The 14,249-nt window shown below is 43.7% G+C and overlaps 1 protein-coding gene across 2 annotated transcripts in view; it reads right to left on the bottom strand.

Moving 5' to 3' along the window:
• Window positions 1-1,806: 1,806 nt before the first annotated feature.
• SERAC1 (serine active site containing 1) overlaps window positions 1,807-14,249 on the bottom strand; it is a 354,636-nt gene continuing 342,193 nt past the window's right edge. For both annotated transcript variants that reach the window (XM_040429358.1, XM_040429357.1), the window contains exons 16-17: window positions 10,947-11,090; window positions 1,807-2,494 (exon numbers count right to left, since the gene is read on the bottom strand). In XM_040429358.1, the coding sequence (XP_040285292.1) occupies window positions 2,358-2,494; window positions 10,947-11,090 (281 nt within the window). In that variant the 3' untranslated portion in view covers window positions 1,807-2,357. The remainder of the gene's footprint in view (window positions 2,495-10,946; window positions 11,091-14,249) is intronic.

Here is a 14,249-nt window from a genome sequence, read left to right on the forward strand (position 1 = left end):
TATAGTAATTTTCCTATGCCTTAAGTTGCTACTTTCTTTCCTATGTGCACTTGCTGTTTTAAAATCGCTCAAACACTGCCCCCCAACATGTTTCACCAGCTAAACTGGCGTCCTCAGGGGAATTGGGCAGAGTGTGCTTGAGAGGGGTAGGGACGGCCCTATTAACCTTCTGCTGGTGACATCACCAATATCGCTAGTCTCAATGTTCCCATATGGGCTTAGACTTCAGTTATGAGGGCTCTAATTTGAGAAAGCCCATCCTCTCCCCTCCTCTTTTTACTGGACAGCCGCTTTGTGCACGGCCCCTCTCCCTCTATCAGCTCTTGCGCATGAACAGAGACTTGGTCTACAAAACTCAAGCCCGTGTTCACTGCACATGTCAGGGGACTTAGTCTCTTTTCCCCATGATTCAACAGATTCTGCTCATGTCAGGGGACTTAGTCTCTTTTCCCCATGATTCAACAGATTCTGCTCATGTCAGGGGACTTAGTCTCTTTTCCCCACGATTCAGCCGTGTTCTTTGTGCATGTCTTAATACTTCATTTCTTACTTCTCTTCTTAGATGGAAATTCTCATATATACAGTATGTCTTGTTCCGCTATTTATTTTAATCATGATTGGATCGATTTTCATGATTTTCCATATGATATGGCCATATTTAAATAGAAATAAAATAAACTACTTTACCAATAGATGAATTGTTATTATTTTACATTATTTCATCATGTTTGGTATTATATATTATTTCATCATGTTTGTACATTAACCACCTTAATTTATTTTAAATCAATAATCATGTTCTGATTCATACATCATTGGTTATTTAATTTTTGATTTATCTGATCTCAGATGAAATATATGAACTATCCTTTATAATATTAATTACGCAGTTTTTATCACTAAATTTAATATCTCTTCTGATATTTATTTCTTATTTTATTTCTATTCTTTATGGTTTTTAGAATTTTTTTATTATTTTTTCATTTGATTACTTATTCTATTTTAATATCTAAAACTAAATCAATTCATACTAATTATTCATTAAATAAATAAATACAGGGGGGTATCATGACATTCATGGATGCTAAATGAGGGAGCAGGGGAGCCATTTGAAGAGGGGATAAATATTGCTTAGGATCATGGCCCCTACCGTAAAATTATAATTGTCCTTTTTGCTCATTAGTCTATAGAAATATTATCGTCTTTTCATTTTGAATATCTCTCATAGAACCACTAAAGTCAGAGGAATGATACATATGTGAATCCTTCATTAAGTCCTAATGGAGTTAGGCTCTTCAGGCGATATATCAATTTTGCTTCTTCTTGTTGTAGTGGGCCAGAAAAAAGTTGATACTTAGAGAGAAGCACAAAAAGTCTCAAATTATGGTGCAAGTGCCATAATTTGCAACTTTTTGTTGTCACTTTTGTGGTGTAAAAGGTTTAACTTTTGCGTCACCCATATCTTCTCGTAGATTGCAAGCTCTTATAAGCAGGGACTTCACTCCTCTTGTTTTAACTGTTGACTTGCTTGTTGCTATGTGATGTATGATTTTGTTTGCACATGAACCCTCTGATTGTAAATGCTGCAGTCTTTGTAAAACAATGCAGGGACAACAAAAAGACTTTTGCCATTCATTTCAAATGAATGGCCATCTACATACTGCAACGACAGGCCTGTTGCAAGACAGACACTTTTCCCGCCCACCTTTGATGACATCTATATGCCCTAATAGTCTATATAGACGGTGGTTATTTATATGCGTCAACCCTTTAAGGTAAATGAAACAAGACCCAAATAATTTGGAATTTTGTTTTATTTGTTGATTTTACTGTACAACTAATAGGGAAATTTTACAATTAGTAGTCATTTTCACTTCAGTAGAAAGGTGTAGGTAAAAGTATCAAAGGTTATAGAGGAGCCTGACATGTCTGTTTTAGTAACTACTTGAATTCCCCATATAACAACAATTCTGGAGCATCTATTCTTATGACTCTGTGTTGTGCCATTCCTTTATTATTACTGCTAGAGGTTATTAATGAATTGCTAGCACTTGCAATGAAGTTCCAGCTGGGTGTTACCAGTTGAGGCGTGTCCCTGCTATGCAATCAGTACTGCCAGTGTCAGACTGCAGAGTCACACAACCAACTGGTAACACCCAGCTGGACCTTCATTACAAAGTGCTGGCAATTCATTCATAACTTCTAGCAGGAATAGCAGGAATAATAAGAGAATGGCACAACATAGAGTCATAATAGATGCTCCAGAATTGTTATTACATGAGGAATACATGTAGTTCCTAAAACAGACATGTCAGGAGACATTACAGATCCCCTTTAAGAGTGTTTTTAGAGGATCACTACTTTCTAAGGTCAGCACCCAAGGCATCAATGATAAAGTTCAAAGTACGTTGGTAGATGAATGAGTCCTTACTCTTTGGCTTGCAGATGTTTAGATGGTTTACTTCCACAGGAATAATTTCACCAATACCCAAATCTGAACAATAATAAAAACAGAATAATATAAATTAATAATGTCATTCATCAGATGCACAAATCCATCTCTAAAATGGATTGCTCATTCTTACATACACTGAGCAAAAATATAAACGAAACACTTTCGGTTTTGCTCCCATTTTGCATGAGCTGAACTCAAAGATCTGAAACATTTTCTACATACACAAAAGACCCATTACTCTCAAATATTGTTCACAAATCTGTGTTAGTGAGCACTTCTCCTTTGCCAAGATAATCTATCCCACCTCACAGGCGTGGCATATCAAGGTGCTGATTAGACAGCATGAATATTGCACAGGTGTGCCTTAGACTGCCCACAATAAAAGGCCACTCAGAAAGGACTTACTGGGGCGGGGGTCAGAAAACCAGTCAGTATCTGGTGTGGCCACGCAGTGCAACACATCTCCGTCGCATAGAGTTGATTAGGTTGTTGATTGTGGCCTGTGGAATGTTGGTCCACTCCTCTTCAATAGTTGTGCGAAGTTGCAGAATATTGGCAGGAACTGGAACATACTGTTGTATACGCCGATCCAGAGCATCCCAAACATACTCAATGGGTGACATGTCTGGTGAGTATACTGGCCATGCAAGAACTGGGATGTTTTCAGCTTCCAGGAATTGTGTACAGATCCTTGCAATATGGGGCCGTGCATTATCATGCTGCAACATGAGGTGATGGTCGTGGATGAATGGCACAACAATGGGCCTCAGGATCTCGTCACGGTATCTCTGTGCATTCAAAAGGACCTTAATAAAATGCACCCGTGCTCACTGTCCATAACATACGCCTGCCCATACCATAACCCCACCGCCACCATGGGCCACTCGATCCACAACATTGACATCAGCAAACCGCTCACCCACACGACGCCACACACGCTGTCTGCCATCTGCCCTGAACAGTGAAAACCGGGACTCATCCGTGAACAAAACGCCTCTCCAACGTGCCAAGTATATGCAGAGATCTGGCAGCACTACTGGGCCCAATAACCAATTGGGAAAACCATACAAAATACCTAAAATGGTGGTGGTGGTGCAAGCAGATGGGGGTCTTGGCTGATGATCCCAACGTCAGATAAATATAAAAAAATCTGCAGCACTCGCCATTTGTGAAAAATCCAGTAATGGGTTTATTCCATAAAACAGCAAGGTGATGCAACGTTTCGACCTTCCTCTGTCTTTTTCAAGCAATACAATGAATACAAAGTATGTGTCTTATATAGTGCCTAATGGGTGGGATTAACCCTCCCTCAGGTGAATTAATACATCTTCATCAATATACATCCATGTGTCACCATACATAGTCATTAATATACAATCTTCCAGTGCAATAAACAATCTTATAGGTTAATATTACCTCCTATATAGAGATGGCGTCCCCGGGGTATTGTACCATGTCCGCATAGCTTCTCAGAACATGCCAAACTCGGCGTCCCGGAAGCTATAGTGCGCATGCGTCCTCCTCCGTCATCAGCCAATGGGAAAAATTCCGTTAGTGACGTCACCTGTTACCAATGGCATGGAGGCAGATTGCGTTCCACGGCACTGTGGTGCGCCAGGTTTGTCCCTCATCAATGACGTAGGGGTTGCCATGGAGACGCGGCCGTCCACACAGTAAACCATGGAGCGTGCGCGTCACACGGCTCTTCCCCTCGTCAATGTTAAAGTGGTTCCAGGACAGGTCCTAATGGGTGAAGGTCCAACCCATTGTGCCCGAATACCTCCAGTATTAAAGTTGGGGTAATTTGTAGACAATACAAGTTCCTCCAGGGTGATCGCTGATTTCCTTCAGCCATACACCCCTATGGGGATACCCTATTCTCAAACATACTACCCCTTCACAAATGGTGACCCTGTCCCACCTGTGCCAACAGATGGGGCAGATATCCCCTATTGGGGTTCACGGTCGTTTTGGGGTGTCACACGGGCCAATCATATTTAATGAAAATAGCCCCCGTGACACACCACGTCCGTCCATGCATACACTATAGTTTCTTTTTAGAGGTAAAGGACCAAAGGATAGGACTCGACCCCCACTGGCCAAGCCTGGATACCACAAATGCTGGACATTAGGCTATATGACATTGGGGACATCAGAATCAATGGTTGCAGACCAAGTAAAAACCCGGCGAGGACATCCCTAGAAAGAGACAATTAAATATTAGTGTTTGGTGAACATCTCTAAATGTTAAAATCATCGCAACATAATCATTGTTGGGCACAATATTTCGTTACACAAAATAACAAAGTAAATATCCCATCTACACTTAAGAGGAAGAGATACACTCTGGACCCCCTATAGAAAGACCCCCAGATTGAAGTCCCTATTGAGTCCCCTAGGTTCACGCATATCAAGCCTATATATCCATTTTAGTTCTAGTTGTTTAAGTAGGGTTTCTCGATCCCCTCCCCTCCGTAGCGGTGGTACCCCATCTATGATCTGAAACCGCAATTGAGATAGATTTTGCCTTAGCTTGTCAAAATGATCTGGTACTGGGAGATCCAAAGCTTTTTTCCGGATCTTGGACTTATGTTGTGTGATCCTCTTTTTTATCAGCTGTGTGGTTTCTCCCACATAGAGGAGCCCACATGGGCACTGAAGGGTGTAAATGATATAGGATGAATTACAGGTGTAAAACTGTCTGATTTTATATTTTTTTCCTGTATGGGGGTGTGCAAATGTTTTTCCTTTTATCATGTTATTACAATGGCAACACCCTAAACAGGGATAACATCCTATCTGTTTCTGTTGTTGTATGTTTGGAGGTCTGTCAGCATGTACCAACCTGTCTCTAATGTTAGGTCCTCTTCTGTATGAAAATAGGGGGGGGGATTTTTAAACTCTGGGGTATCTGGAAATGCCTGTGTAAGGAGTGTCCAGTTCTTTCTAATTACCGTAGCCACCTGTCTACTCAACATCGTGTATCTGGAAACAAAGGGAATCCTATTTTGAACACTCGATTTATCTGTGTTTTTCTTGAGTATTGTATCCCTTTCTATCCTATGGGCCCTGTCCTGATGCTTATTGGTCAGTTGTGAAGGGTAGCCCCTATTCACAAATTTTTTGTTCATTTCCCGCAATCTTGTCTCTACCTTTTCCTCATCGCTCACAATTCTACGTACCCGTAAGAATTGGCTGTAGGACAGTGATTTTATCATATCTCGTGGGTGTGAGCTATCATACTGCAAAATGTTATTTTTGTCAGTATGCTTCACATGTATATCTGTGCCCAATTTCCCGCCCTGTACACACACCAGTGTGTCCAGGAATTGCAACTGGGTTACAGAGCTGAATTTTAGGGCTGGATGGATATTATTCAGGTACTCGTTGAATATATGTAGTTCCGGTTCTGTACCTGTCCATATACAGAAAATATTGTCTATGTATCTCATCCAGCCGCTCACATTATTGAAGGAGCTGGATGGATAAACAAACAGACTCTCTATATAGGACATATAGATGTTAGCGTAAACCGGTGCGGCGTTAGACCCCATTGCGGTCCCCCTGGTTTGTAAAAAAAATTGGTCCTTAAACTTAAAATAATTGCAGGTCAGTATTATCTCCAATACGCCAGAATAAAATTCACCATTTCTGGTGTAAATTCTGAGTCATTCAAGATATATCTGACCGCCTCCAAACCTTTGTCATGGTCAATACTAGTGTAAAGACTAACCACGTCAAACGAGACTAGCATATCCCCTGGTTCAATTTTTAGTTCTTTCAGCCTAAGTAAGAAGTGGGTGGTATCTTTCACGTAAAACAAGGCACTCGTTGCATATTTTTGGAGCACTCCATCTAAAAAGATGGCTAATCGTGAAAGAACAGAGTTGATGCCGGACACTATAGGGCGCCCTGGCGGATCAACCCTGTTCTTATGTATCTTAGGTAGGGTATACAGTACCGGGGTGATGGGTGCATAACTATCAAGTAATTATGTAATGGGCTGTCTATGATATCCTCAGCGTACGCGTCATCGACCAGAAATTTGATCTTTCGAGAAATCTCAAATTTTGGATCATGGTCAATCTGACGGTAAACTGAGGTATCATTAAGCTGTCTCTTTATCTCATATTCATATTTCGCAGTGTCCATAATGACAATGGCCCCGCCTTTGTCGGCCGGCTTAATGGTGATTTCATCTCTATTGCTCAATTTAGTTAATATCACTTTCTCTGTTTTTGTGAGGTTAGATTTGAACTTAATCTGAGACCGTTCTTTTAACTTCTGCATATCTTTCTGCACCAATGAAATATATGCCTCAATGGCATTAATATTTGGCGGTGGTTGGAACCTGCTTTTAAGTGAGAGGTTATAATGTTTAAGGGTCATAGTATTGTGCCCACCCTCCTCCTCCTTTCTGGTAGTTTCATCCCCCTTTCCTGAAAAAAAACCTTTAAGTCTCAAACGTCTAAAGAATAAATACAAATCAACCTCATATTCAAACCAATCAATAAACATGGTAGGGCAATAGGATAAGCCCTTATTTAGTAATGTCAATTCGGACTCTGTAAAAAAAAAAAAATGAGATATTTACCACCAAATTATCTACTTTGTTCTGTTCATAACTTGATCCTTCGTTTTGTCCAAATGTCCCATCCGGTTCTGACCCGCAGGTGGTTTCTTTGACCTGGTTGTCACAGTGCTTCCTCTATCACCTATGTTTAGATCCTCCCCTCCTTTGTTGTCGCGTTTTCTTTGATCGAGCCCTTGACCTAAAAAAAGAGGGTCATCTCTATAGTCCTCAGATGACTCCGGGGTGGTCATATCTCTATCCGTTCTTCCATCATAAGGCTTACGGCGTGGTTTTGCTTTAAATTGTGTATTTTCGTTCTTTTGTCGTCCCATGTTTTGCTTTCTATACACTTCACCTCTAGTGTAGTCATCGAGGTCTCGATGCCAATTTTGCCTCTCAGTAATCTGAATGTTATTCCGGTATTTAGCTAAGTCCGTATCCAATTTAATTTTAATTGCCGAAATTTCAGTCGCTGGTAATAGAGTGCTCAGTTGGTTCTCTAATACATTGATACGTATCTGATTAGCTTCCAATTCAATTTGTAAATGTTCCATATTTAAAAGCATGATGTCCATGGAATAACGGTTCGATATCATTTCAAATTTTGCGCAAAATTCATTATTATTCGGTAATAAGATAGGTCTGAGATGAGAACGGAGACCTCTAGGGATTCTCCCAGCTTTGTAGTATTCCCGGAGGGTAGATTGATGGAGTTCATGAGAAACCTGTGCCTTTCTCTCCTGTTCCAATTTACGCTTGATTAAATCAGCCGTGGGTTTATTCAAAAAGGAACCCTCTCCGGAGGTCTCTCCCAGGATCCTTGTCACCTCCTCCTCAGTATAGACTGAGCTTTCTGCTGTTGCCATTATTTTTTTATAAAAAAGTGAAACAAAATAATTATTTTTCCTTGAAAAAAAACGTCCGTTTTAAAGTGTGCACGCTCAGATAATGGCCATGTCAAGTATATGCAGAGATCTGGCAGCACTACTGGGCCCAATAACCAATTGGGAAAACCATACAAAATACCTTCAAAGATGGTGGTGGTGGTGCAAGCAGATGGGGGTCTTGGCTGATGATCCCAACGTCAGATAAATATAAAAAAATCTGCAGCACTCGCCATTTGTGAAAAATCCAGTAATGGTTTTATTCCATAAAACAGCAAGGTGATGCAACGTTTCGACCTTCCTCGGTCTTTTTCAAGCAATACAATGAATACAAAGTATGTGTCTTATATAGTCTCTAATGGGTGGGATTAACCCTCCCACCCATTAACCCTCCCTCAGGTGAATTAATACATCTTCATCAATATACATCCATGTGTCACCATACATAGTCATTAATATACAATCTTCCAGTGCAATAAACAATCTTATAGGTTAATATTACCTCCTATATAGAGATGGCGTCCCTGGGGTATTGTACCATGTCCGCATAGCTTCTCAGAACATGCCAAACTCGGCGTCCCGGAAGCTATAGTGCGCATGCGTCCTCCTCCGTCATCAGCCAATGGGAAAAATTCCCTTAGTGACGTCACCTGTTACCAATGGCATGGAGGCAGATTGAGTTCCACGGCACTGGATTTTTCACAAATGATGAGTTGTCACTACCAGAGCTTTGGGACGTTCTCACAGCTCTGTTTCTCCACCCCTGTGATGATGTCACTACTAGAGCTGGGAGGAGTTTTCTGTTTCCTTCCTCCCAGCTGCGTTTGATTTCCCTGCCTTTATATTCCCCCTCCTCCTATTGTAGGTGTGGATTATATTTCTCATTTGGGTTATAGCTCATGCTTGAGTATCTTCCCTTGTATGCTATCCTTTCACTGGACCTGTGTTCTGCTGCAGCAAGTACTCCGGATATTGCCAGCCTGTCTTTGGATCCGTCTTCACTGCGGCTGCAGCCCCTTCAGCTAAGTGTGCAGACATTGTTGTGTATCTGTGTGTTTTCTGACTGGATCCGAGGCGACCACGGTTCCCTCCATATTCTGAGCAGGGCACCGGTGGCCGTGCCCCTTCCACTGTATGGGTTACAGTGGTCATCAGTCTTAGGTACGCGGGCATGCCTCCTTCCACCATTTGGATCCGGGCATGGGCTTAGCAGCATAGGGAGAGCTTTCGAGGGTCTGACAGGGGTCACCCTTTATCCTCCCTAGTTTGGGTCCGGTCAGTAGCTCTATTTTCTGTGCATGCTCTTGTTGCTCACATACAGCCGTGACACGAGTGCTGCAGATTTTTTTATATTTCTCCAACGTGCCAGATGCCATCGAATGTCAGCATTTCCCCACTCAAGTAGGTTACGACGACGAACTGCAGTCAGGTCCAGACGAGCATGCAGATGAGCTTCCCTGAGACGGTTTCTGACAGTATATGCAGAAATTCTTTGGTTATGCAAACCGATTGTTGCTGCAGCTGTCTGGGTGGCTGGTCTCAGACGATCATGGAGGTAAACATGCTGGATGTGGAGGTCCTGGGCTGGTGTGGTTACACGTGGTCTGTGGTTGTGAGGCCGGTTGAATGTACTGCCAAATTCTCTGAAACGCCTTTGGAGGTGGCTTATGGTAGAGAAATGAACATTCATTGCACGGGCAACAGCTCTGGTAGACATTCCTGCAGTCAGCATGCCAATTGCACGCTCCCTCAAACATTGCGACATCTGTGGCATTGTGCTGTGTGATCAAAGTGCACATTTCAGAGTGACCTTTTATTGTGGGCAGTCTAAGGCACAACTGTGCAATATTCATGCTGTCTAATCAGCACCTTGATATGCCACACCTGTGAGGTGGGAGAGATTATCTCGGCAAAGGAGAAGTGCTCACTAACACAGATTTAGACAGATTTGTGAACAATATTTGAGAGTAATGGGTCTTTTGTGTATGTAGAAAATGTTTCATATCTTTGAGTTCAGCTCATGCAAAATGGGAGCAAAACCAAAAGTGTTGCGTTTATATTTTTGCTCAGTGTAATTAAAGAGTAATTACTGCAGTATGAAAAGTTAAACAATTTTCTAAGATATCATATTTTAATTGCTTAGACTGGATATAGTGCTAGAAAACTATTAGGAAGTATTAGATTCTTTACATACTTTTAACATCTGAATCTAAATAGTAATGTTCCCAAACACTGTCTGCAATATGATGTCTTGAAAATGGTGAGAAAGTTGCAGAACTTTTCATAATACAATGATGACCCCCCCCACTATTAATAATGCCCAAGTAGTGGCCCCCAGTTTTTATAATGCGCCATTAGTGGCCCCGAGTATTAATAACACCCCCATTAATTGTCTCAAGTAAAATTAATGCTCCCAATTGTTGCCCCCCTAGTATTATTTTTCCTCCATGAGTGGCTCCCAGTATTAATAATGCTCCCATTAGAGGCCACAGTATTATTAATGCCCCCTTCCTCACTCTTCTTGTGCAAACAAAAATGAAAAAAAAAAAAAAAAAACTGAACTCATCTATTTGATTGTGCCACGGGGAACACTCTCTGCTCACTGGATGCGCAAGACAAGATCTGCGCTCCAGCGTGATGACATTTCGCAGGTTCTGCTGCTTCCAGTCAGTGCTGTGAAACATCATCACGCTGGAGCGCAGGTCTTGTCCTGCGCATCCAGTGAGCAGAGAGTGTTCCCCGTGGCGCAATCGATGAGGTGAGTTTTATTTATTTTTTACTTTTTTTTTTAACACAAGCAGAAGAGGGGGCAAAAGCTGTATTAATGAGCGCTCCACAATAGCGCACAGATGGCAACCCCATGCACAGCCCACACAGAGCCGTTTTCCCACAGAGAGGGCTCTGAGTGTCCCCTCTGGCACACGTGCCATAGGTTCAACACCACTACTAAATAACTTTACACCAACAAAGATTTACTATACAATTATAAAAAGAATAAGTCACTTAATTGCAGTTGTGCTATAAATGTACATACCTGCTGATTGTGCTGGAACTACATACAGTTTCATCATGCTGCCTATTCGTGTTGGCAATGTTTCCGAAAAGCTGACAACCTTGAAGTCTTTGTTTTTGGCAAATTCTATGAACTCTTCATTTAGCTCTTTCAGTGCAGGGGAATCTTTTAGAAAATATATTAGATATTGCTATATTAATAATGGCTGTATGCAAGTGATATGTTTATGTTATACTTCTATGCAGAAAAAAAATATAATATGAACCACTTCAACCAAAGATTTCATGCAACCACCTTCTCCTAAATTGCAGGGGAAGTGACTTTTAATCTACTCATGAGATTAATATACTAAAGTTTCCATCACATCTCTTTTGACAATAGATAAAGTAAACCATGTCAGGTACAATCTGGTGTTGTTTGTTCAGTAACTGCGTTACGGTATATCAAAGAGTGGGTATATCCATCCCAAGTATTAAATCTTAATCAATGTAATATTGCATAATGAAAAGTTCTGCAGCTTTTCAGACCAAGTTGTGCTGCAGATATACACTCACCTAAAGAATTATTAGGAACACCATACTAATACGGTGTTGGACCCCCTTTTGCCTTCAGAACTGCCTTAATTCTACGTGGCATTGATTCAACAAGTGTCATGGTCTTACCTTCTTGCTGTTCTCCTTCGTTTGACATGTGCTGGCGGCCATCTTGGTTTCTGGGTTTCTTGTAGCCTTCCACCCTGCGGCTCCTCCTTCCCACTGGGAGGAGCTGGATGCCTAGCTCATATATATAGGAGGTCTGTGGCTTCAGTTCCTTGCTTGGTCCTCTTGTGTTCACATGCTTCTAAGACTGCTGCTGCTTCTGGTTCCTGATCCTGGCTTCGTCTGACTACCCTGCTGGTTCCTGATCCTGGCTTCGTCTGACTACCCTTCTGGTTCCTGACCTCTGGCTTCGCAAAGACTCTGCTCGGTTTCACCATCCGTTTGGACTTTGCTTTACAGCTTTATTTTCAATAAAGCCTTCTTATTTTCACTTATCTCTTGTTGTACGTCTGGTTCATGGTTCCGTGACATTAGGACCAAGCCATGAATTCTGACGGTACAGGGCCATCCTCGCTACCCACGCTGGTTGCCAGACTTGATCAGCAGGATCACCTGTTGGGTCGGTTCGCTGTGGCGTTGCAAACCCTGCTTGAACGCACGGCTCATTTCGCTCCCGTTGCCGATGGGTCGGTTGTCGCTCCTGGGCTCGCTCCTACTGCCGCTCCGGTTGTTGCGCCAGAGTCTACCCCGACACCTGTTGTTGCGCCTGCGGTGTTTCGGGGTATGACCGGTTCTGCCCCTCTTCCACAGCGCTTTGGGGGAGAGCCAACTCAGTGCCGAGGTTTCCTTAACCAGGTGGGCATTTATTTTGAGTTGCTGCCACATGCCTTTCCCACTGAGAGATCAAAGGTGGGCTTCTTGATCTCGCTGCTCTCGGACAAGGCCTTGGCCTGGGCCAGCCCTTTATGGGAGAACAACAATCCGGTGGTTGCCGAGTTTTCCGGTTTTGTTGCTTCTCTTCGGAAGGTATTCGATGTGCCGGCTCGTGCTGCCTCTGCTGCGAAGCTCCTTATGTCCATCAGACAGGGTTCACGATCCGTAGCTGAATACGCCATTGAGTTTCGTACCCTGGCAGCAGAGGTGGGCTGGAATAATGAGGCTCTGGTCGCTGCTTTCTCTCATGGTCTCTCGGATGCCTTGAAGGATGAGGTTGCAGCTAAGGACCTACCAGTTGAGCTCGAGTCTCTTATTTCTTTCCTGATTTTGATTGACACCAGACTCAGGGAGAGACCTTCCTTTAAGGAGAACCTGCGGAGGTCTTCTAACAGATTGGTGCCTACGTTTGCTGTCCCACCCGTGCCTTCCTCTCCTCCCACGCCTCCTGGGGATGACTTGTTTGGGGGTGAACCCATGCAGCTGGGGTTTGCTCGCCTGTCCGAGGGGGAGAGGGCACTCCGGAGACGCGAGGGCCGATGCATGTACTGTGGTCTCGGTGGGCATTTTCGGTTGGCATGTCCGAACCGTCCGGGAAAACGCTCGTACCTGAGATCCTGTCGGGGGCAGATCTTGGGTGGAGTCTCCTCGTCCCCGGTTTCCCGTGTTGACAAACCACTGATCACTGTTGTCCTCTCCTGGGTCGGGGGCTCGGTGACGACCCAGGCGTTGGTGGACTCTGGTGCTGGTGGTTTGTTCATTGATAGTGTGTTCGCTGCCGCCAATTCCATTCCTCTGCAGGCTCGAGGTTCCCCACTGGCTCTTGAGGCGATAGACGGCAGACCCCTTCTGCCGCCACACGTGACTCATGAGACCCTTCCAGTGGGGATAGCCATTGGTGCCGTTCACAGAGAGTCGGTCTGCCTCCAGGTTATTTCGTCTCCACACTACTCGGTGGTCTTGGGGTACCCCTGGCTCCAGAAGCATAATCCGACTTTCGATTGGAGATCGGTCGAGATCCTCTCGTGGTCACCGCAGTGTGGGGCTAGTTGCATCCATGGGTCTGTCAAGTTGCTGTGTACTTCCTCGGACTCTCTGTTGCCTCCTGAATACGAGGAGTACCGGGATGTATTCGATAAGGTGCGCGCGGTTGCCCTACCTCCGCACCGCCCATACGATTGTGCCATAGAGTTACAATCTGGTGCCGTTCCTCCTCGTGGCAAAGTCTATCCACTGTCGGTAGCGGAGAATGAGGCCATGGAGGAGTACGTGAGGGAGGCGCTTTCACGCGGACACATTCGCAAATCTTCGTCCCCGGCAGGGGCTGGATTTTTCTTTGTGAAAAAGAAGGGCGGTGAGTTGAGGCCTTGCATCGATTACAGGGGTCTCAATCGCATCACGATCAAGAACCCTTACCCGATACCCTTGATTTCCGAGCTGTTCGATCGCCTTAAAGGGGCCACGGTCTTTACCAAACTCGACCTGAGGGCGGCATATAACCTGGTAAGGATCAAGGTGGGCGATGAGTGGAAGACCGCGTTTAACACCAGGACCGGTCATTACGAATCCTTGGTTATGCCCTTTGGGTTGTGCAATGCGCCCGCAGTCTTTCAGGAATTCATCAACGATGTTTTCCGTGACCTGTTGCAGCAGTGTGTGGTGGTCTATTTGGATGACATCTTGGTATATTCTGAATCCATGGAGGCCCACATTCTGGATGTCAGACGAGTGTTGCAACGGTTACGAGAGAACAAGCTGTTCGGTAAGCTTGAGAAATGCGAATTTCACCGTTCCCAGGTAACCTTCTTAGGTTACATCATTTCCGCTGAGGGGTTCTCCATGGATCCTGAGA

This window comes from Bufo bufo, chromosome 4, assembly GCF_905171765.1.
Source record: "Bufo bufo chromosome 4, aBufBuf1.1, whole genome shotgun sequence".
NCBI classification, from domain to species: Eukaryota; Metazoa; Chordata; class Amphibia; order Anura; family Bufonidae; genus Bufo; species Bufo bufo.